General features: G+C 47.8%; 1 protein-coding gene across 1 annotated transcript in view; it reads left to right on the top strand.

The window, feature by feature from the left end:
• Positions 1-20,606, top strand: part of PSMD3 (proteasome 26S subunit, non-ATPase 3) — a 153,319-nt gene extending 132,713 nt beyond the window's left edge. The window contains exons 11-12 of the mRNA XM_085640448.1: positions 5,508-5,558; positions 20,217-20,606. Of these exons, the coding sequence (XP_085496574.1) occupies positions 5,508-5,558; positions 20,217-20,294 (129 nt within the window). The 3' untranslated portion in view covers positions 20,295-20,606. The remainder of the gene's footprint in view (positions 1-5,507; positions 5,559-20,216) is intronic.
• The last annotated feature ends 229 nt before the right edge of the window (positions 20,607-20,835 follow it).

Here is a 20,835-nt window from a genome sequence, read left to right as displayed (position 1 = left end):
TGTTCCCATTCTTCTGCACCTGCCCATTCACTCCACTCATCCTTTTTCTTCTGCTCTTTGCAAAGAGAATAAGAAACTGAGAAATGCTCTTGTTAAGGCTGCATTTCTACTGAGCAGTAAGCAGCCTCCCCTTAACACAAGCATTTGCAATGCAATAGGTCTCGCATTTACGCGAGTTTGAGCTATTGACATTGCAAATAACAATGCCTTTTATATATTTTTTCGTTTAAAAAACATAAATAAAAGGCATTGTCATTTACAATGCCAATAACTTTAACTTGTGTAACTGCGAGACCTATTGCATTGCAAAAGATTGTTTGAACTATGGGTAAGATGAAACGTTACAAAGGGGATCATCACATATTAATTCACCCACGTATAATTGGAGAGCAACACTTGGCTGTGAGACTATTCAATTAAAATAATTATTAAAAGAAATAAAATTGCATTTTACTGGAAGAAGGCACAAGTGCAACTAGTCAAAGCCTTTTCGTTTACGATAGACGGGTGTTGTTTCTAGCACTCCAACACCCGTTTATCGTAAATGAAAAGGCTTTGGCACACATTTTATCAAATCACGGTAAAGGCGTTTAATGCTTTACACTTAACTATTCCTTAAATGTGTAAAAGGAGAAAAGTCTGACGGTATACATGTGCCCAATACCAATACCCACTGGTCCTGCGGTACCGTATAACCCGCACCCTATCAAGGCCCCTGAAATGTCTGCCTCGGTGCAACCCGGGGCTCTATGGGCAGAGAAGGGCCCTGTGGTCTGCAGGGCAGCATTGACGCAAGACTCCCGCCCGCCTATTACAGCGCCCCAACCTGTCCCGGAGTCAGGAATCCGGACTCCCAGCCCCCCACTGAGTACCTGGACACAAAACCAGCCTAGTCTGATGCTCGGACACCCCTGTGACAGCTCACGGGTAAACGCAGCGCCTCGAAGCACGTGGAAAGCACTGGACGGAATGCACACTGATCCTGTGAGTTTACAGGATCTGAAACGGTACATGTGTGTGAAAAGATCAATAGTTGGGGCCTGGCCTTCCAGCAGCAGGGGAGCCTAGTGAGGTCCGAAGGCGCAGCGCCTCGATGTGTCAGCGCTTAAAGAAACAGATGCGATAGTACTGTGGGGCAAGGGCGCGGATTCGTTTTTCTTGAACCCGCTCCTTGGAGCCCAAGAACTGTCCGCGAGCACAGACAGGGTTCCTGGCACCAAGCACTGGCAGCTCCAAGCATCAATAACCTCCATACTGTGCAGTCCGCCCAAACACACCCTCTATTTCCACTCAGTTGTTTCCCCACAAACCTGGGCACAGGATAACCCCGTCTCACCAGAAGGCAACAGACCAGCCAAAGCCGGAAGTAAATACTGTGTTTCCAAACCTCGGATCTCCTCCAGGGACCCGCTCTGACGGCCAGCAAGGGACATCACCTGCACCCCAAAGCATCATTGGATGAGCCCGAGCACCACCACCGCGCTGTGCCTGGGTGAAGCGCCTGCATGGCGCGCGTCGCCTCTGGGCACACAGTCCATGAACTGACCCCAGCCCCCAAGCACGGCCGGCCCCTCGCAGCCTTGGTAGAGGGCTCCGGCCTATCCCCTCTCCAGCTTACTTCTGCCAGATTTCTTTCTGCCTAAACGAGCTCACTTCCTCCTATTCAATTCCATGAGAGCTCCTCTGCGCCGCTGCCTGTTTCACTTTTTGTGGGGTTCAGGAGGGGAGACAAAGAGGAACATGTGGTGGGAGAGAAGGAAAGAAGGCGGAAGGCGTGAAAAAGGATAGAGAAGTGCCCTGGGCAAATATGTGAGCAAAAGTGGAATTCAGTGTTTCCAAGCCGGTATGGCCGTCTGCTCATTGGCGACTAACTTTAAATGCACCAGAGTAGCAATAAAAACAAGCATCGATCTCTTAGCTTTATGGGGCCATGTGTTTCTAATTAGCGTGGAGGCGGGCACTGCCACCGACATCTCAACTGAAAAGATCTTGAAGAAACCAAGATTTTTTCATTTGAGAGGTCGGGGGCAGTGCGCTCCTCCACGCTAACTAGAAGCACATGGCCCCATACACTCCTTTCCAATGGCAGGCCACCGTTTAGTATAAACGGTGACACCAGCCAATAACAATGAGGGGTGGGGCTTCAAGTCCCCTTCTCAAATCTACTCTCCTACAAAATCTCTCGCCCAGCGCGCAGCACTTTGCGCTGCAACGCCAGGCGAGACCTAAAAAACTGTTTCATATGGATTGTGGATATTTGGTACTCATGTGTTGTCCTTATGCTTTCCCTGTACTACGTAATCCACGAACCTGGTGTTGAAACAAACTGTATTTAATATGGTTTGGCAGAAGCACTAGGGCAAGAAGTAGCTTTCTGCTCCAAGTATGTAGCACTTTAGTACACCCACAACAGAAACTTGCCACAAACTCTCTAATCTAATTCAGGAAGTGGACCCCTGCCTCTGCAACACTAGCACTAACCTGAGATGACATTCTTGACCTCACCTTCCTTCAGATGACGCTCTGAAAATCAGTAGACCGATAATGAAAAGACCTCAACCAAACAACAATCAAGCTCTAGGGTTTTGGCCTCAAAACCTATTTGCTTTCTTGTCTTGCCTAGAGCTAAGCAGTGTCTGTGATAACTTAATGAAGTTTCACAAGGAGGGACAGGGGGCTTAACAGGTCCAGCATACAGGCCCCAAGGACACGCTAAAGACAAAGAGTATGCTGTTCCTAGGGAAGTGGAGGTAAGAAGGAGATGACAGGCCACGTCAGTGATGGTACTAATCAGAAGGTGCAAGAGAGGACAAGGTAGTGAGTGTTTGTCCAGGAATAGCTCCAATAAGGAGCAAGGGCCCTAACACACCCCGAGGGGTGTCATGCTTCATTATAGGGCAGCTCCTCGTTGGGCTGGTGCTGCAATGCCCAACGGGCCCCACAGGGGGGCTCTTTGCCAGAGGTCTTTTAGGTTTTGCCGTTGTGAAGCTCAATGATGTTATGTGAGGGTGCCTATGTACAGTGAGTAGAGATGGGGATATGTGAATGTGATTTAAAAAAGGCTCCTGGATTCTCAAAAAACAGTTTATTTGAGGAGTACTTGGCCCATGAGTAAAAGCAGACTAGAAAGTTGTGAACTGAAATGGGAGAATTAAACCTGTGTCAGTTCTAGTGGGTTGTGCAGGTGGGTCATAATAAGTCAGTTGGGATCTCCCCAATTCTTCAGGACCTATAATTCTCATCTACTCATAGGGGGCGGCAAGTGGTGTTAGGATAAGAGGGAGCTAAGAGTCACGTCCCCTATTTCAGGATTCCGTAGTAGTCCTAATGTGTGAAAAAACTGTTGATCAATGAGGTACAATTATACCTTCCGGAATTTGGTGTACCTGGAAATAGAAGGGTTGGTCAAACAAAAGGTTAATATACAATGTGACATGGCCTGGATCATACTAAAAAGAAATCATTAAGTCATGAGGAGTAAAAGGGGGTGGGCACGTACGTTGCCCAGACAGAAAAGGAATTCGGAAAGTAAGTAGGTACCTGCAGAAAAATATTAAAATCATGGTGAAGGTGGTTAAAAACTCTAAGGAGAATACACATTGGCTACGTGATTGCAACGTCCAAACATGCATCTCTATGGTGGGTATCTCTGGCGTTGCCGCTTAGTGGTGCTGCTGAAACGGCGTGGTGATACCTGGTGGAGATTACTTAACAACAGCATTATCATCATTTAGAGAAAAGCACATCATCTTGTGGTTACACACTCCATATGACAAATCTCCACGTGAGGGTGTGGCCAAGCCACGTTGTGACACTATTGTAGTGGGCTAGTCTTGTCCAAGGGGATGTGGAGCCCATGACTATACATTCTGACGCATAGCCCATGCAGTCTCTCGCACCTATCAACTCACCAGAGAATAGTGATCGTGGTGCCCAAATAGAGACAAGCCGGGATGTTCGCAGAAGGACCAATCTGTGAATATGAGCGTTAGATGTTACCATTGTTAAGACAATACATTATCCAGAAGGCCCGTGGTAGGTGGAAGTAAAGGAGCCCTATGTACGGAGGCCATATGAACCGAATTGATGTGAGGGCTGGATTCAGCGTATATATGAGGTGTCCCATAAGCTGCATCGGGAACACCCTGGCGGTCAGAGTAAACCTCTTCACAGAATAGGAGTTATGGCTGGTATCAGGACAATTGTACAGGAAGCGGTATCGGTAGGGACATCATCGTCCTCTCTGGAAAAATGCTCGACCTCATAGGAGTATCTATGTAGGAATGGCCTCAGAAGGTGGATGGAAACTCAACATGTATAAGGGATAGCCCAACATGCAACAGCTGTGGCTGGCCAGGGCCGAGGCAACGCTGTACGTTTCCGGCTCTGGAGCGTCCACGGATGAATACTTGCTGGTAATACTCATATCCAAATATGAGGTATGTACAGGCGATAGCCATACCAGGGGTATCTGCGATACTGTGAGACGTAAGCGGAGAATTCGCCAATGAATCTACAGGAGCTGTGGGCTGCCACCGCTCAAGTAACGCTGCACGAAAAAGGCTTAACCCGGCTACAGACAAATGTTCTCAATGTTTACTTAGTGTCAAAGCGAGGGGTTTGTACGGATGGGACTCCGTATCGGAGGCCCGTCAATATTGTACTACAATACGCGAGCCGGATAAGTGCCAAATGCCCGCTGGAGCCGTAGGCGGTCAGGGTCGTGCTGTGCTTGATGGGCTCGTACACCGGCATCAGACCCCTGTACGGGGGTAATTAAAAAAAATAATACATAAGCCTGATGGGTGCCAAATGTCCCCGGGAACCTTCTGATTAGTACCATCACTGACGTGGCCTTTCATCTCCTTCCCTCCACTTCCCTAGGAACAGCTTACTCTTTGTATTTAGCATGTGATAACCTAATCTCATGATGAAAACCTCCCACATGAATAGTTTTTAAGGGGCCCTTGTCTTAGTTAACCAGGTTCACAAATGGTGGTTTGACACTATAGTGAGTAACTGTGGTTGTAGAGGCCCTGGATTTTCATTCGCATGACCCCAAACTCTCACCTGTGACGGTCTCCCATAGATTCCATTCAGAGCAGTAAAGCCAGAAATATAATGGAGAGTTAATACTGACATAGGCGTAGATCTAAGACTTGAGCGTTAAGGTAATAAAAAAGAAAAGTTTTTAAGCATATGAACCACAAAATAAAACTCTTTATATACTCGTCTGTATCCTGCTCACGCCACCACCATGTTCATGTTCACTGACATTCACACTACTTCCACACTGATTACTCCTTTGTCCCTGTTTCTGCATTCACACAGCAAGTCCCTTCTCTGTTAGGGACCACTGCACCATGTGCCTGGCCCCTTCCACATCCTTAGTGTGCTTCTATTGCAGCATATCTTAGGGTCCATGAAGATAAACTTAAACTAATCCATTCTTTTGCATGTTGTACAGATAGCTCAGTATTACACCCCGATATTTTTCTCTCCTACAGGCAATGAGATTCCCTCCAAAATCCTACAACAAAGACCTAGAATCTGCTGAGGTAAGTTGGTGCTGCTGAGCATTGCTTCTCTGGGGAAAAGGATGCAGGTTGATTGTGGGTGGGTGTGTGATAATGGCAACCAGTCAGGCATGAGAGTACTTCCATCCTCTTTCACTCTGGTTGCGTATGCTTTAAACATGCATATGCCTTTTATTTAATATATCTTAGCAAATAAAATGTTGATCCTATTAGGTCTCAATAATGAGGTGTCTTGGTATCCGGGTAGTGGCTAGACCCAGATGTGAGAAGCCCTAGGCAAAGTAGAGATGGAATATGAGCTATGGGGATAATGCAGTTTGGCTGAGCTCTCATAGTTCACTAAAGCCAGAGTGACAGAGAGAAACAAAAGAAAGCCTTATGACAATCAAGCTTAGCTTCCATCATATCCTAATTCACTTTAACATAGTATTCACAACAGTCTGAACACATGTTGGGGCGCTTCTATGGTTCCTTAAAGTGAGCTTTTGATGGAAAGAAGTGGACTAAAGGCTTCAGTGTATGCCTGAGCCAATCTCACCAGAGCAGAAGAGGAATACAGGAATCAACCAGTACAGTGTTTTAGAGCAGAGACAACTGTCATCCAGTGAAAGGTCGATATACAAATATCAAATTGTAGTTCCAAAATATGCTGCATATTTGTGCTCAGTGGATTAATGCATCCCCTGCAATAGAGATCTTTTCGATCCCATGGTCACAAGTTTGAATCTGAGTATATCCGTTCAGACTTTCGTCCTCCACAGGGCAATAAAATAATTAAATTGAGCAGCAATAAAACCTCTTTTATATAGCACAAATAACATTTTCAGGGTGAACGTGTGCTTTATAGAAGATGCTTTATTTCATGATATGTCAATACCAAAAAACAGTTAAGTTAGGAAAAGCCTAAAAAAAAAATAATACACTCTGAATTAAGACTATCATTTTACTAACCAGTTCAGTCTACAACTCTGAACCTGAAATAACATGAGTGCGTGTTCAATAGAGCAAAGGCCAGACATATCTTTCAATACTTCCTTCTGGATGCAGCATTAACGTAGGATCCCAGAAATATCTCTGTTTAGAGCTGCTATCTCCCCTTTCTTGAGGTTGAAGTGGAATCCAAGACTGTAGTCATTAGCCACTGGCAAGCTTCTGGGGTAGAGAAAGAGTGGTATTATTCCAGTATGGCAGTACTGAAGATAAGTAAGTAAATCAAGCGGGGAAATTGCTTGAAAGACTGTGTACACTACGAAAAATAATTTTTAACTGAATTTTGTGAACTTTTGGTCAAATTGTTTAATCATGTACACTCAAAGGAACCATCTGGACAAGAACTGTTTGCCACAATATTTTCATTGGTTTGTGGTACACATTAACTTTTTAGATAAAAAAAACAGCAACAGTTCCAGTTGCATTACATAACACATTCAACTTGATTTTGTACAAAATCCATATTCGTTTGCTGAAGTACAATAATCTTGAATCAAAGATCACTCAGATGTGTGCTGCCCACTAAAGATAAGCCTACCCTATCCATGTTTCGCTTGTGCCTTTGGCAGGATTCTCAAAAGCTGTCATTGAAAAATAATCTAATGGGGTTATTGCACAGCTAGGCTTTTTATGTGGGGGTCATAAACCTTGATTAGAGGGAATTTTAAGTGTTTTAAAAATGCAGGATTATGAATACATAGTAGTATTTATCTGTTTTGGAACACTTAAAAAAACAAAAAAACTTTTAAAGCCAGATAAATATGCCATCTAAAACACAATTTCCAGGTTTTTTGGTATTTTTTATGAATGGGAATGTACGCCTTATGGCAAAAGGGTTGATTTTCATTTTCTTAAGAGAATGTTTCTTCATGGCTCATGTTTTCTGATGAACGCTAGTAATGATCTGTTCTCCCAGTACAAAGGAATTAGGAAAGGTCTCTAGCGAAAAATGTATGTAGCACACACAGCTCATCAACAGAGATAGGCTTAACCTATCTTTTGTGTATTGTTTCTCTCTTTTTCTGACACAACTTCATTAACCAAGTACAGAAGCACTGAATACATTAAGTTAATGTCACAATGTTAGCTCATCCATATGAGACTGTTTTTCTTAAAATGTGCTGGATATGTTAGTGTAGCAATTACCGCTAATCACGTTCCCAGCTCTTCTCAGGTCTACAAATGGCCTAAAGATCTGCTGAGGTGTACTGTATTAGGGTGTTGGTGCAGTTTAAATTCATTAGGTATACGTGTAATGTATTATAAAAGTAGATTTTTTATTTTGTAGCCGAGTAAATATCTATTTTATCATACTCTATTTCTAAACCTCAGAAGATAGCAGGCCGATCTACACCTTCTGATCTACGCAAACTTGAGACCATTGGATTATATGTAGTTCTATGCATTGAACCAGAGTTCTTATCAGCATATAATCAGTATGATTGTATAGAACTGTATATTATGTTAATTAAGTAGGCTTTATTTTGTTAAATATTTAACATTATGAAAGGATGCACCATTCACATTAGTTTCAGGTTAACTTAGTTTTTATATAGCACTCTTTGTCATAAATCGCTTGATCACAATAGAAAACAAAGCGAACTGAAACTAAGATTCCTTACAGTCCTTATAGCTAACATATTTTTTATTCCGTTTTTCGTGGGTAATCATTTGAAAATAGGAGTACTTTGCTGTTGCTCGCTCTCTATTATTTGTATCTTCCTGCTGTACCTTCTAACTGCACAAGCTGGTGTACTGTAGCCTCAAAATGATTCAGTCTTTACAAAATATTGTTAACACATGTTTTAATATCCTCTGTGCTTTTCTTAGTGCACAACATGCATAGATTCTTGACAAGTATTGTATGTAAACTATTTAACATTGAGTACATTAACAGACACACATTTGTCACAGATATCTCAAGCTAAGCCCAAGTTCGGGTTGTCCCTAATTGAAGTGCAGATACAAACTATCCACTGTTCCGGTGGCATCAAACCCAACTTTTACAGCAGATTTGGCATTAGGAGGATTTTAATGTTTTGGATCCCAAAATCTCACGCCACTCATCATGACGTGTGGTTTCTGACTGAAGTGTTATTTACCTGTTTATCCCTGTTGTCTACTTCAAAGTGCCCTGCATCTAAATGCCAGAGTATGTACGTCTACCTTTCGGCTGTGCAGGCCATGGTAGCTATTGTCCCAGCAAGATGTAGCAGAGTTAGCCATGCCATTATGTTGGCTATAATTATCTTATCTTCCATCAGTGTTAACCAAAGGGTGTCTTCTGTGAGGAATTCTTACAAGTAGGATTGCAATAAGAGTGCATTTTGCAGACAGCTCACATAACTAGCTTCTTTTTCAGACTAGAAAAACTTACCTCAGTGCATCATAACTTGCTTTTGGAAAACATTCAGTATCATCCCATTTACAGTTTATACATTTTAACACTAGTTGTTCAAAACAGAATTGTGTGTCTGTCTGTCTGTCTGTCTGTGTGTTAGTTATGCTCGGAACATTGTGTGAAGTCTTATGAGGCACAAAATAGAGACACTTGGTAGCACAAGAGAAGTGTGACACAAACTGAATCTATTTAATAGCTATGTTGCACCCAGCAGAAAGTACCAAAGAGACTACATAGTAGGAGAAACTCTCTTAATAATTGAAACTCATGAAGAATAGTCTATAAAAGCACAGGTTCCGCCCCTCAACTGTGATTCAAAAACGTGTACAGACAAGCATAACTCTAGGGAACGTATAGAAGGCAGAATGATCTAATACAGGTTGGTATCTATTGTTGCAAAGTTGAAGTTGGTGTAAAAAAGCTCTGTCGGTTTTGATAGCGAAAACAATAGACTGTTTCCTGCAAAGAAAATAAAAAGACAAAAAAACAGTTAGCTCCAAGTTTCTCCTGAAAAGAAAACTTTGCTCCAGGTAAAGTCGGGTGATGGTTGCTGTAGGAAACTGTAAATTTGTTGCAACCTCCCGTTTTTTTATGGCCATTTTTGACTACTAGATGCGGGTTACACTATAGTGAGTGACTGGTTGGTGTCCCCAGACATGTATGTGCCAGGAGAGACAATGAAGGTAGGGTTGTCACATGTAAGGTCACAACCAAACCTGTAGCCACAATGCCCATAGAAAGGGAGGGAGCTTTCATCTGGCATAAGGTGATAGTCCTGCCCTTCCCTTAGACTGTATCCAGGCAATAATCTCCCAGAGGTTGGTCTGGTCCCTGATGGAGTGTTTGCCCAGGGCACCCCATTCCAGAGATCCTGAGGAGCCAGTCCCTGTAGTTAGAAAACTGAGGTCCCAGAGGAAAGGGAAAAAGAAAGAGGAAAGGGTAGTCACTGTTGACCAGAGTTCCAATGAGCCAAGAGCCCTAGAACCCAAAGTTGGCACTGGTGAGGCTTCACCTGACCACAAGGAATTCCTTAGCAGTCACTGTCCAACTACAGGGTCGTCGTGTCCCCCTCCCCCCCCCCCCCTTGCACTGATAGAAGAGAGAGTGGGAAAAAGGTGTCTGCCACAGGATGTGCTAGCTGCCAACTCAAAATACCAAGAGAGGTTCCAAGAACCCACAGTTCTGTAGTAGGGGATCTCTGTGTATAGTCATAATCTAGTGAATAGTCCCGCCCATGTGCGCGGACCCCGGAGCAATAAAAAATAATCTCTAAAAGGTGACAAATCATGCAGACCTGCATACACCTTTAAGAGAGAATTTAATTTAAAGACAGATAATGCAGCCTATACCCACAGGCTACACTGTCCAGTACTTCAACTAGAATTCCACCAAAATCCACAAACAGCACTGCCTGTCCAGTTTTTCTCCACATAGGAAAAAACCCTGCCTCTACCAGCAAAAGCCTCTGGAATGATAGAGAGGAAGGAGTGGACAGACAAGCCCCATAGGCTGCCATTATGTGGCTTGGAACAGGATACTGTGCCTTTAAGAAAACTTTCCAGTTTTCCAGAACTTTCGCCAGTATCCCAGAATGCCCAGCAGGTCCCATTTACTTTCAGTTCTTTTTTCCGGCTCCTGCTAGCAGGACCCTGGAGCATTGAGCTCTACCTTTTTCAAGGTTTTTCATTGAGATTTGGCAATTTTTGTCACTTTTTCTTGTGTTTAGTAGCTGGTACTGTCAACATGCCTGGCTTGTTCGACAAGTGCCCGGAATGTGGTCGAAAGAAGGCTAAAACTGACCCACACGAGGTGTGCATAGCTTGCCTTCCCCAGTCCCACGTGCCTGAAAGCTGTACCATCTGCCACTCGTTTTCAGCAAGAACCCTGAGGGACAGGATGAAGAGCAGGCTTCAAGCTCTGGAGGAGCGAAGACTGAAGGCACCAGGTGGGTCTGGAGGGGCTGATTTAGCCCATGCTGAGGCCTCTGGGGGGCTCCCCAGGGGCAGGAAGACCAGTAAGCGCTCCCGCTCCCCGTCGACGTCGAGGGCGTCGACGGCGACGTCGAGGAGGATGACCACCGTCTGCTCGCCGTCTCCCCAGGGCTCTGGGGAGAAACGGCGTCGACGATCGCCGTCGAGGGACCTGAATAGGCCGCCGTCGACTACATCGGCGTCGTCGGCGACGACGCCGTCTTCGACTGCGTCCAGCGGTCGACGTCGAGAGAAGACCCGGCGTCGGCGTTCGGCGTCGAGGGATCGCAGATCGCCGTCGATGAAGAGAAGGAGATCGACGTCGAGAAAGCGAAGATCGCCGTCGAGGCGAAGGTCGCCGTCGAGGCGGAGGTCGCCGTCGAGGCGGAGGTCGCCGTCGAGGCGGAGGTCGCCGTCGAGGCGGAGGTCGCCGTCGAGGCGAAGGTCGCCGTCGAGGCGAAGGTCGCCGTCGAGGCGGAGGTCGCCGTCGAGACATAAGTCGACGCCGAGGAAGAGATCGACGCCGAGAAGATCGCCGTCGAGGCACAGGTCGACGTCGAGGCACACGTCGACGTCGAGGAAGAGAGAGTCGCCGGGATCGGTGTACTCAGTGGTGTATACCCCGCCTCGGAGGTCTCCGTCGCCTCCTCCTCTCCCACCTCTGCCACCGCCTCCTCCACCACCACCACCACCGCCACCTCCTCCACCACCGTCTCCACTTCCTCCACCGCCGCCTCCGCGGCCGCGGACTCTGTCTCCGCCACCCCGGCCTCTGTTGCTGCCAAGCACTCCTGCGGTGCCGCCGCCGGTCCCCCCGAGGTCGGTTTCCCTTCCACGGTACCCGACTCCGCCGCAAGGGACCCCGAAGCCACGACGCCCACGGTCGCCTGGACCAGCGAGACCGGCGGACAGGCCTAAGCCGAAGAGGTCGCGCTCCCGTTCTCACAGGAGGCGACGATCGCGGAGCCGAGGGCGATCCTCGTCAGACTCTAGACGACGCTGCAGAAGGTATAGGTCCAGGTCGCGCTCCTCGGACAGGGACCTTTCCCCGACGCTGTCGGACTCCCCGGGGACTAGGGTGTCGCCGGTGGACGACTTGGTCTCGTTCCAGGAGGTGCTGTTGCGAGGGGCTGCGAAGCTGAATATCACGGTGACGGTTCCAACACCCACGACGTCCGTGATATTTGAGACGCTTCATAAAAGACACTTGTCTCGCCCCCTCCTGCCTCTCGTGCCTGGACTGGTGGAACCAGCTTTGGAACTGTTCCTCACTCCCGCAACAGCGAAGGCCGCTCCGTCCAGGCTCATGAAGAAATATAGGGCCCCGGAGTCGGATCCATCATTCTTGAGAGGGGACCCGAAACCGGATTCGGTTATCGTGACGGCGGCGAGAAAACAACATGCGACCGCCCCGGCCTCCACGGTGCCACCGGACAAGGAAAGCCGCTGGCTGGACTCTGCGGGCAGGAAGGTGTGTGGTACCGCCGCCACCACGATGAAGGCGGCGAGTGCAGGGGCGTTGTTGGGCCGTTACGACTGGGCCCTGTGGGAATCCCTGCAGCAATATGCGGACCTCCTGCCACGAGACAAGAAGGAGGACTTCTTGGAGACGGTGCGCGAAGGCATGCTGGTTTCTAACCAAACGATCAGCGCAGCAGCGCATATATCGCTATTGGCCGCCCACGCCTACTGTCATGGCGTCCACCAGCGGCGCCATTCCTGGTTGCGCCTGACGTCCCTCAAGCCGGAGGCGCAGCAGAGAGTGGCCAACCTGCCCTTCTCGGGGGAAACCCTGTTCGGGAAGCATGCGGACGATGAAATGGCCCGCATGAAGGCTGAAGCGGAAACCCCGTCGGGTTAGAGAAGGCCGAGAAAAAGAAACGACCGTTCCAGAGGAGGTTCGGGTCGTCGGGCCGAGGGCGTGGGCAGGGCTCGGGACAGCAGCAGCCACAACAGCAGCAGTTCCGCAAGCCCTTCCAGAAGCGCCAGAGGGGTAGAGGTGGCCAGCAGGCTACTACCACAAACAAGGGCCCGGCCGGGTCTCGGCCCTGAGCTGTTACTTCCCCCTCAACCGTTACCCACTCCAGTGGGGGGAAGCATTCGATTTTTTCCGGCAGAGTGGAGAAAAATTACTCAGGACAAGTGGGTGCTGAATATTGTTTGCAATGGATACAGTCTTCGGTTCATCAGCCCGCCTCCAGCGATTCCGCCGGTCAGCTCTCGCTTCCAGCTGAGGGAGCTCCAGGCGGAGGCAGACATCTTGTTGAGAAAAAAGGCGGTAGAAGAAGTACCTTTGTCTCAAAGGGGAAGAGGTCTGTACTCTCGGTTCTTCCTCGTTCGCAAGAAGGACAAGAACGAGTTCAGGCCCATTCTGGATTTGCGACAAGCAAACAAGTGGATTCGCAGAGAAAAGTTTCGCATGCTATCGTTGCACCAGATTTACCCTCAGCTGCAACGGGGAGACTGGCTCTGTGCCATAGATCTACAGGATGCGTACTTCCATGTGCCCATAGCACAGAAGCACAGGAAGTTCCTGCGATTCCAAGTCGGCGCCAATCACTATCAATACACAGTACTGCCATTCGGGCTAAAGTCTGCTCCCAGGACTTTTTCGAAGTGCATGGCGGTGGTGGCGGCACACCTGCGGAGGAACAAGGTGTTTGTCTACCCGTATCTGGACGATTGGCTGATCAAGGCGTCATCCTTCGAGGAAGCGCAAGAACACTTCCATTGGACGTGCGAGCTCTTGAACAAGCTGGGGTTACACGTCAACATGTCCAAATCAGTCCCATCTCCGGTACAGTGCATACAGTACCTGGGGGCCTCCATAGATACGCGGTCAGCAAGCGTGTCTCCTTCGGAGGAGAGACGGTTATCACTCCTTCGGAAGGCTCAGGACCTCAGGACTGCTCCATCGACGACTGTGAGGAAGGTGTCGTCTCTACTGGGATCGATGGCCTCCTGTATCTTCCTCACTCCGCACGCACGTCTACAGATGCGACCACTGCAGGAGTGCTTGGAGGATCAGTGGGATCAGAAGACAGGCTCTTGGGACGACAAGATCCGACTGTCTCTACATGCTCGTCAGTCTCTGAAGTGGTGGTGTTCGGCGGAAAACCTCCTCAAGGGGGTTCCCTTCCACAAGGACATTCCCACGATGAATGTGGTGACGGATGCTTCTCTCCAGGGCTGGGGTGCGCATTCCGGGGACCTGCAGATTCAGGGGAAGTGGTCTCCTGTGGAATCGACGTACCACATCAATTTCCTGGAACTCAGAGCTGTCTTCCTGGCACTGAAGGCTTTCCTTCCGTCCTTCCAGACCAACTCGCTGCTGATACAGACGGACAATACAACCACGATGTATTACCTCAACAAGCAGGGGGGGTCGAGATCGCGCACTCTGTCGCAGGAGGCGCAGGCGATCTGGCGCTGGCTGCTGGCCCGAGGATTGATGATCACGGCCACGCATCTGCCAGGGGTGCAGAATGCTCAGGCGGACGCCTTGAGCAGGCTGATTCAGGAAAACCACGAATGGGTCATAAACGACGAAGTACTAGGAGAAGTCTTCGCAAGGTGGGGGACTCCAGACGTAGATCTGTTCGCCACCGCCGAAAACAGCAAATGCCGAGACTTCGCATCCAGGTACTACCAGCGGGGGACGCTGGGGAATGCGCTATGGATCGATTGGTCGAACAGCTTTCTGTACGCTTTTCCACCCATTCCCCTGATTCCGGCGGTGCTCATCAAGCTGTCCCAGTCCAGGGCGCGGATGATCCTGATCGCCCCGGAGTGGCCCAGGCAGTGGTGGTTCACGGACCTTCTTCACCGGTCTCTCCTTCCTCACATGCGGTTGCCGTGCAGGCCGGACCTTCTCACGAAGTTCGGGGGGCGGATGGTGCACCCCAACCTCTCGTCTTTGAGTTTGGCGGCATGGCTCCTGAAATAGTGCAATACGGTCATCTGAATCTACCAGACGATTGTATGGACATTCTGAAGGAGTCTAAGCGACCTTCCACTAGGACATCCTATGCTTACAAATGGAAGAGGTTCTGTATCTGGTGTAAGTCCAAGAACTTTGATCCGACAACATGTAAGGAAGATGTCATCCTTCCATACCTTTTGCATCTGGCGCAGTCTGGCCTTAATTTCCATTCCATTAAGGTTCATCTGGCTGCTTTGACTGCTTACAGGAAGTGCCCTTCACAGACGTCCTTCTTTCAGATTCCTGTGGTCAAGGATTTTTTGGAAGGCTTGAAGAAGGTGTTCCCTCCTGTCAGACTTCCCTCGCCTTCTTGGGACTTGAATGTGGTGCTGTCCAGACTGATGAGAGAGCCTTTTGAACCAATTCACAAGGCTTCCTTGCAGCACCTATCCTGGAAGGCGGCGTTCCTGGTGGCCATTACATCGGCCCGCAGGGTGAGTGAACTTCAGGCATTATGTTGTCAAGAACCTTATACTGTGTTTCATGCTGCTAAGGTTGTGATGCGTACTCACCCTAAGTTCCTTCCTAAGGTTATCTCTGACTTTCATGTCAATCAGACCATAACTTTACCTACGTTCTTTCAGAATCCCTCTTCACCAGCGGAAAGGGCTCTCCATTCCCTGGATGTCCGAAGGGTGTTGAAATTTTATCTGGATAAGACCAAGGATATTCGTAGGTCTGACCAATTGTTTGTTAATTATGGCTCAGTCAGGACTGGTCTTGCGACCTCTAAGCAGTCCATCTCTCGGTGGATTGTGTCCTGCATACAGTTGTGTTATCAAAAGGCTAATAAGACCTTAGGGGGTAAACCTAAGGCTCATTCCACCAGGGGCAAAGCTGCCACGACGGCTTTGCTGCGTAATGTTCCGATTGCGGAAATCTGTAAGGCGGCCACTTGGAAGTCGGTCCATACCTTTGCTGCGCATTACTGTCTGGACTCGGATGCCAGGGCAGATGCTCAGGTTGGGCAGGCTTCGTTGCGAAATTTGTTCGCACAGTAGTGGTTGTGTCTTATGTGTTCTCCACCGCTTTTGTTGTGTGGGGATGGGCTTGCCATTCTATTCACTAGATTATGACTATACACAGAGATCCCCTACTACAGAAGGAGTAGTTTCTTTTCTGTAACTCCAGTTCTGTAGTAGGGGTATCTCTGTTATAGTCATAAGCGCCCGCCCTCCTCCCCGGTGGAGAGATACTTATTCATATGGAGAATGCTACAGGTCTGGCGTGCTACGCCTTCAAAAAGAACTGAAAGTAAATGGGACCTGCTGGGCATTCTGGGATACTGGGGAAAGTTCTGGAAAACTGGAAAGTTTTCTTAAAGGCACAGTATCCTGTTCCAAGCCACATAATGGCAGCCTATGGGGCTTGTCTGTCCACTCCTTCCTCTCTATCATTCCAGAGGCTTTTGCTGGTAGAGGCAGGGTTTTTTCCTATGTGGAGAAAAACTGGACAGGCAGTGCTGTTTGTGGATTTTGGTGGAATTCTAGTTGAAGTACTGGACAGTGTAGCCTGTGGGTATAGGCTGCATTATCTGTCTTTAAATTAAATTCTCTCTTAAAGGTGTATGCAGGTCTGCATGATTTGTCACCTTTTAGAGATTATTTTTTATTGCTCCGGGGTCCGCGCACATGGGCGGGACTATTCACTAGATTATGACTATAACAGAGATACCCCTACTACAGAACTGGAGTTACAGAAAAGAAACTACTCCTTGCCCCGAAAGCAGCTCAACTACCTGTCAGTGGAGAGCTTAGGGTGTAGGTCTGGATTCTGACAGCTGTCAGTAGCCTCTGCTGGGTGCTGTCTTTCATGGCAGCACTGTTCTTGGCATGGGAGGCAGACCCTATGGGCAAAAGAAGGCCCCCAGACCCTACTGGTCATTGTGGGGTTACTCAAGTGTTTGGTAACCTCAGTGGGTAAGCTAGGGGATTGCTTTAGCAAAGTTATGGATAGCAGAGGTAGGCACTTACTACCCAAACAAGATGGGGGGAAAGAGAATGACAACCCTGCAGTGACAGTATAGTTCAAAATGGGGCATATTGCTGTTCAGATGGGTCAAAGCTTTCCTAGTTGGGAAAGAGTCTCCTAGACTATTGACTTTTTTTTGGGGGGGGGGGGGGGGTTGTATAGGTATTTCGTTGCAGTTGCTCTCCCACCTTTTGCCTCTTCTTTGACTACTAGATGCTGATTTTCAACACTGACAGTGCACTGAGGCCTGGTAATCAGACCTCAGTGCCACTGCTCTTTCCCCTAAAACAAGTGAACCCTGATTGTAACCCAATTGGCATGGACGTAAGCACCCCTATAAGTCCTAGTAAATGGTGTACCTGGGGCATTGGTACTAAAGAGGGTCCCTCCATGGCTGCAGCATGTGTTATGCCACCCTAAGGGACCCACACACAAATGGCTTGCAGGCTGCCATTGCACACTGTGTCTCATAGTGCAAACCATGGATGAAAACATGACATGGCACACTCACTATGTGCCATGCCAAAGTCACTGCATGTAATATATCTAAGTCACCCCTGCTGCAGTCCTTGTAGCCCTAAGGCAGGGTGCATTATATTGCATGTGAGGACTTATCTGCATGAGTACTAGATGGTACAAGTGAATAGGGAAGCCATTTTAAGTATATGTACTGGACACTGGTCATTACGAGTTACCCAGCTTCTTGATGGCTTCACTGAAAACACTGGTGTTTGGTATCAAACACCTTGTTTTAATAAATCTGTACTGGTGCCAGTACTAGATCTATTATGGCATGCACCTAGAGGGCACCTTAGACTAGTAAAGTTTCAGAGGGTAATTCTAGTGTGCTGGATGATTGTAGCTTTCCAGCCTTCCACCACAGATGCATTTCTAACCCCTTCAGGTGAGAGCTCACGCTCTCAGGAGGCCAGGAACAATGCCTGCTCTGGCAGGAGGTGTTATCACCTCCTCTAGCCGGATGGCTAGTGAATCTGCATACCAAGGCCAGAGGCTTCAAAGCCTCTGCCGCCTTTGATATACAACCCGGGCTTCCCCCAGACTTTAAGCGATGCCACCCTCTGCCCTGAGACCCATTTAGCACCAGGACAGGCGGGAAAATTAGCTAATCGGGAGGCGTGTTCACTCTCAGGCTAGGTACACCCCCTAAGGTGGGCTGCCTGAAGTGAACACTGAAATAATGGTTCCACTATGTTGTTTTTGGTGGAATTAGGAACTTTCGAACACGGTTATTCACACTCCCCATAGGAAGTGGTCATATAAGGGGGAGTGTATTGACCCCAGGGGGTAAGTATCCCATTGACTACTACCCTGCACTTTCCTTAAAGCCCCTAAATTGAGTATTTAGATGGTCCCCTGACATCAGAAAATCATATCAAATCAAGACTTTTAACTACTGGGAACCGAGGAAGGACTTACAGAGTGAAAACAGAGGACCTGCACCAAAGATTGGCTCCAAACCATGCAATGCTGTCTGTACTTCTCTAATTGCCAAGACCGACTTCACAAAGGGCTGGACACCCTCCCCAAATCCTTGGAGGACCGTCCAGCACCTCAACAACCAGGAAAGATCTCCCTTGGAGTAAAGGATCCACTTCCCTGTGCCAGCAGGCACAGACTACAGCTGGCTGGTCCAGCATTCTGTCGACCCCCGTGCCCACTGAGGGAGCAGCACCCCAGCAAAAGATCTTCATGCTCCAAGAGGTCAGATCCATCTCCTCACCGAGTTTGGAGATGCTAGGAACCCCAGGAGCCACCCTGCACCAATACCCTGCATACAGGAGCAGTTGCAGCAACCAAGGCTTGTTGCTTGGCCAGTCCGGACACCACCGACCTACCGAATAGGGATGTCAGGATCCATTAGGATCCACCGAGAGTGGTCCTGCTGCCCTGTTTTGCTCCCCTTCACCAGGTCCCTGAGACATAGTGAGAGACTCTGACGGCGTGACCCCGCTGGACAAAACACCTATGCACCCGAGCCTCACATCCTGAGTACACAGAAACCAGCGGTGCCCCTCTGCCTCAAGAACTGAGCCCCCCTGTTAGATTATGCCATACTGGTCTCCCAGTCCCCGCGTGCTGACTTTTTTTTACTGGTACAGTTTCCATTGACTTTAACGCGTAGCATTTGAGGCTACCATCGAAATCAGCACCACTGCAGCCATATACCCCAGGGCAAACCGGATTGAACTGTTAGTGGTTTCTTGGACCATGGCCCCTACTTACCGTAAGCCCAGAAGAACAGTTCTGCAAGTCGTTTAGAATTGACCCTATGCAGTGTATGTTTCTTCCATAGGATAACATTACCGCATTCGAGGCTCATGCCTCAAATATGACAGCTGTCATTTTCTACTGTTTCTACTGTGAAATTTGATCGTCTAAAGAACTTATCCAATTGTAAAGATCTTGGTATCTAAAATTATATAAAAATATTATTTTTCTTAATCGGTGTCTTATTTCTTCTTGAGTGTGTGTCTCATTTATTGACTCTGTGTGTACAACAAATGCTTAACAAAACTCTCCCTGATAAGCCTAAACTGCTCGCCCACAGTACCACAAAAGAGAGCATTTGGGATTACCTGTTAGCCAATAAGGGTCGTCTGGAGTTTCTATTTAATGTACCTCATTTTGGTACACTACTTAAAAAGCTAGCTTCCTACAGTCACACCTGGCTACTTCAAGATTGCAGAAGTGTGCTGCAGCCATCCCAAGTTATTAAGCAATCTGTGGATGACAGAGTTCAGTACTGTCCAGTTTGTTGCGGTATTATATGCTGCAAACAGGGTTTTTCCAAGAGCAAAAGCTGCCTGTTATTGTATGCTCGCTTGCTGCAACCTATCTATAAGTTTACCAAGCATATAGAGCACCATGTTTAACCCCTTCAGCGCGGCGGGAATTCCCCCGCGGTGCTGAAGGGTTCGAGCGCGGGCGGGGCCATGACGGAACGGTTCCGTCATGAGCACAGCGCAACCGATGCTCATGACGGAACCGTTCCGTCATGGGCATGGAAGGGGTTAAAGAAGGAAGCAAGGGCTGCAGTGCAACTATCCAAAAGAAGTAGCTTTACACAGCATGAGACTGGGTGTGCAATCCAGGCAGGCATTTTTGTGGCTTTCCATCACCTGCTATATTGTGTATTCAGATCTGCAGTCAATGGCAGCTATAGCGCCTTGAATGCATTCTGACATTGCAGTAGTTCTCATTCTGAAGCTCAGAAGGAGTATTCCCTTAATTGGCTACTGCAATCCCTCTGTTTAAGGCCATTCAGGGGGACAGTTGGCTGGGGGCTTTTGGCAGGTATGTCTTCACCTTTCTAACTTTAAAGATACATATATCTTCATTTTCAGGAACGCAGAGAGCGTGAACAGCAAGATTTAGAATTTGCAAAAGAAATGGCTGAAGATGACGATGATGAATTTCCATGATCCCCTGACGAGATGCCTTTTTTGGAGGATTTTAATAATTTGCTTTAAATTTTTTGGGGGGGGGGGGGGGGTTTGAGAGCGTCTGACACTTATGTTCCCATATATTCGGTAAAGTCCTTTCTTGGTCTTTTTATAGACTGCTTATCCAGGTTGGGTGGGATGGTTAGTAGGAATGGAAGCCTGGCACTGTATCGGACACACTTTGTGATGGATTGAAACAGGTTACTTCCAACTTTCAAGGTTGTTTTCACCAATTGTTGCCAGAAGATACAGAATAAATAAATACAAATTATTTACAGTGGTATAATGAAATTTTTTGCCCTTTTATCCATTGTGCTGACTTTGACAGATCCTTCCCTAGTATGTATTTTATTCCTAGGGCTTCTTATTTTGTATAGCCTCCGAAAAGTCCTGGTATTACTCCACTATCTCACCTGATTTGACCTCCACCTCTTACAAAACAGCGCATGTACTGTACATATCTGACTAATTTTGATTATTTGATTTCTTATAATAGCTCAGATTTTGAATCGTGTCCATT

Source organism: Triturus cristatus, unplaced genomic scaffold, assembly GCF_964204655.1.
Source record: "Triturus cristatus unplaced genomic scaffold, aTriCri1.1 SCAFFOLD_200, whole genome shotgun sequence".
Taxonomy (NCBI): Eukaryota; Metazoa; Chordata; class Amphibia; order Caudata; family Salamandridae; genus Triturus; species Triturus cristatus.
Note: the sequence above shows the minus strand (reverse complement) of the source record. Positions and strands in the feature narration are given on the sequence as shown.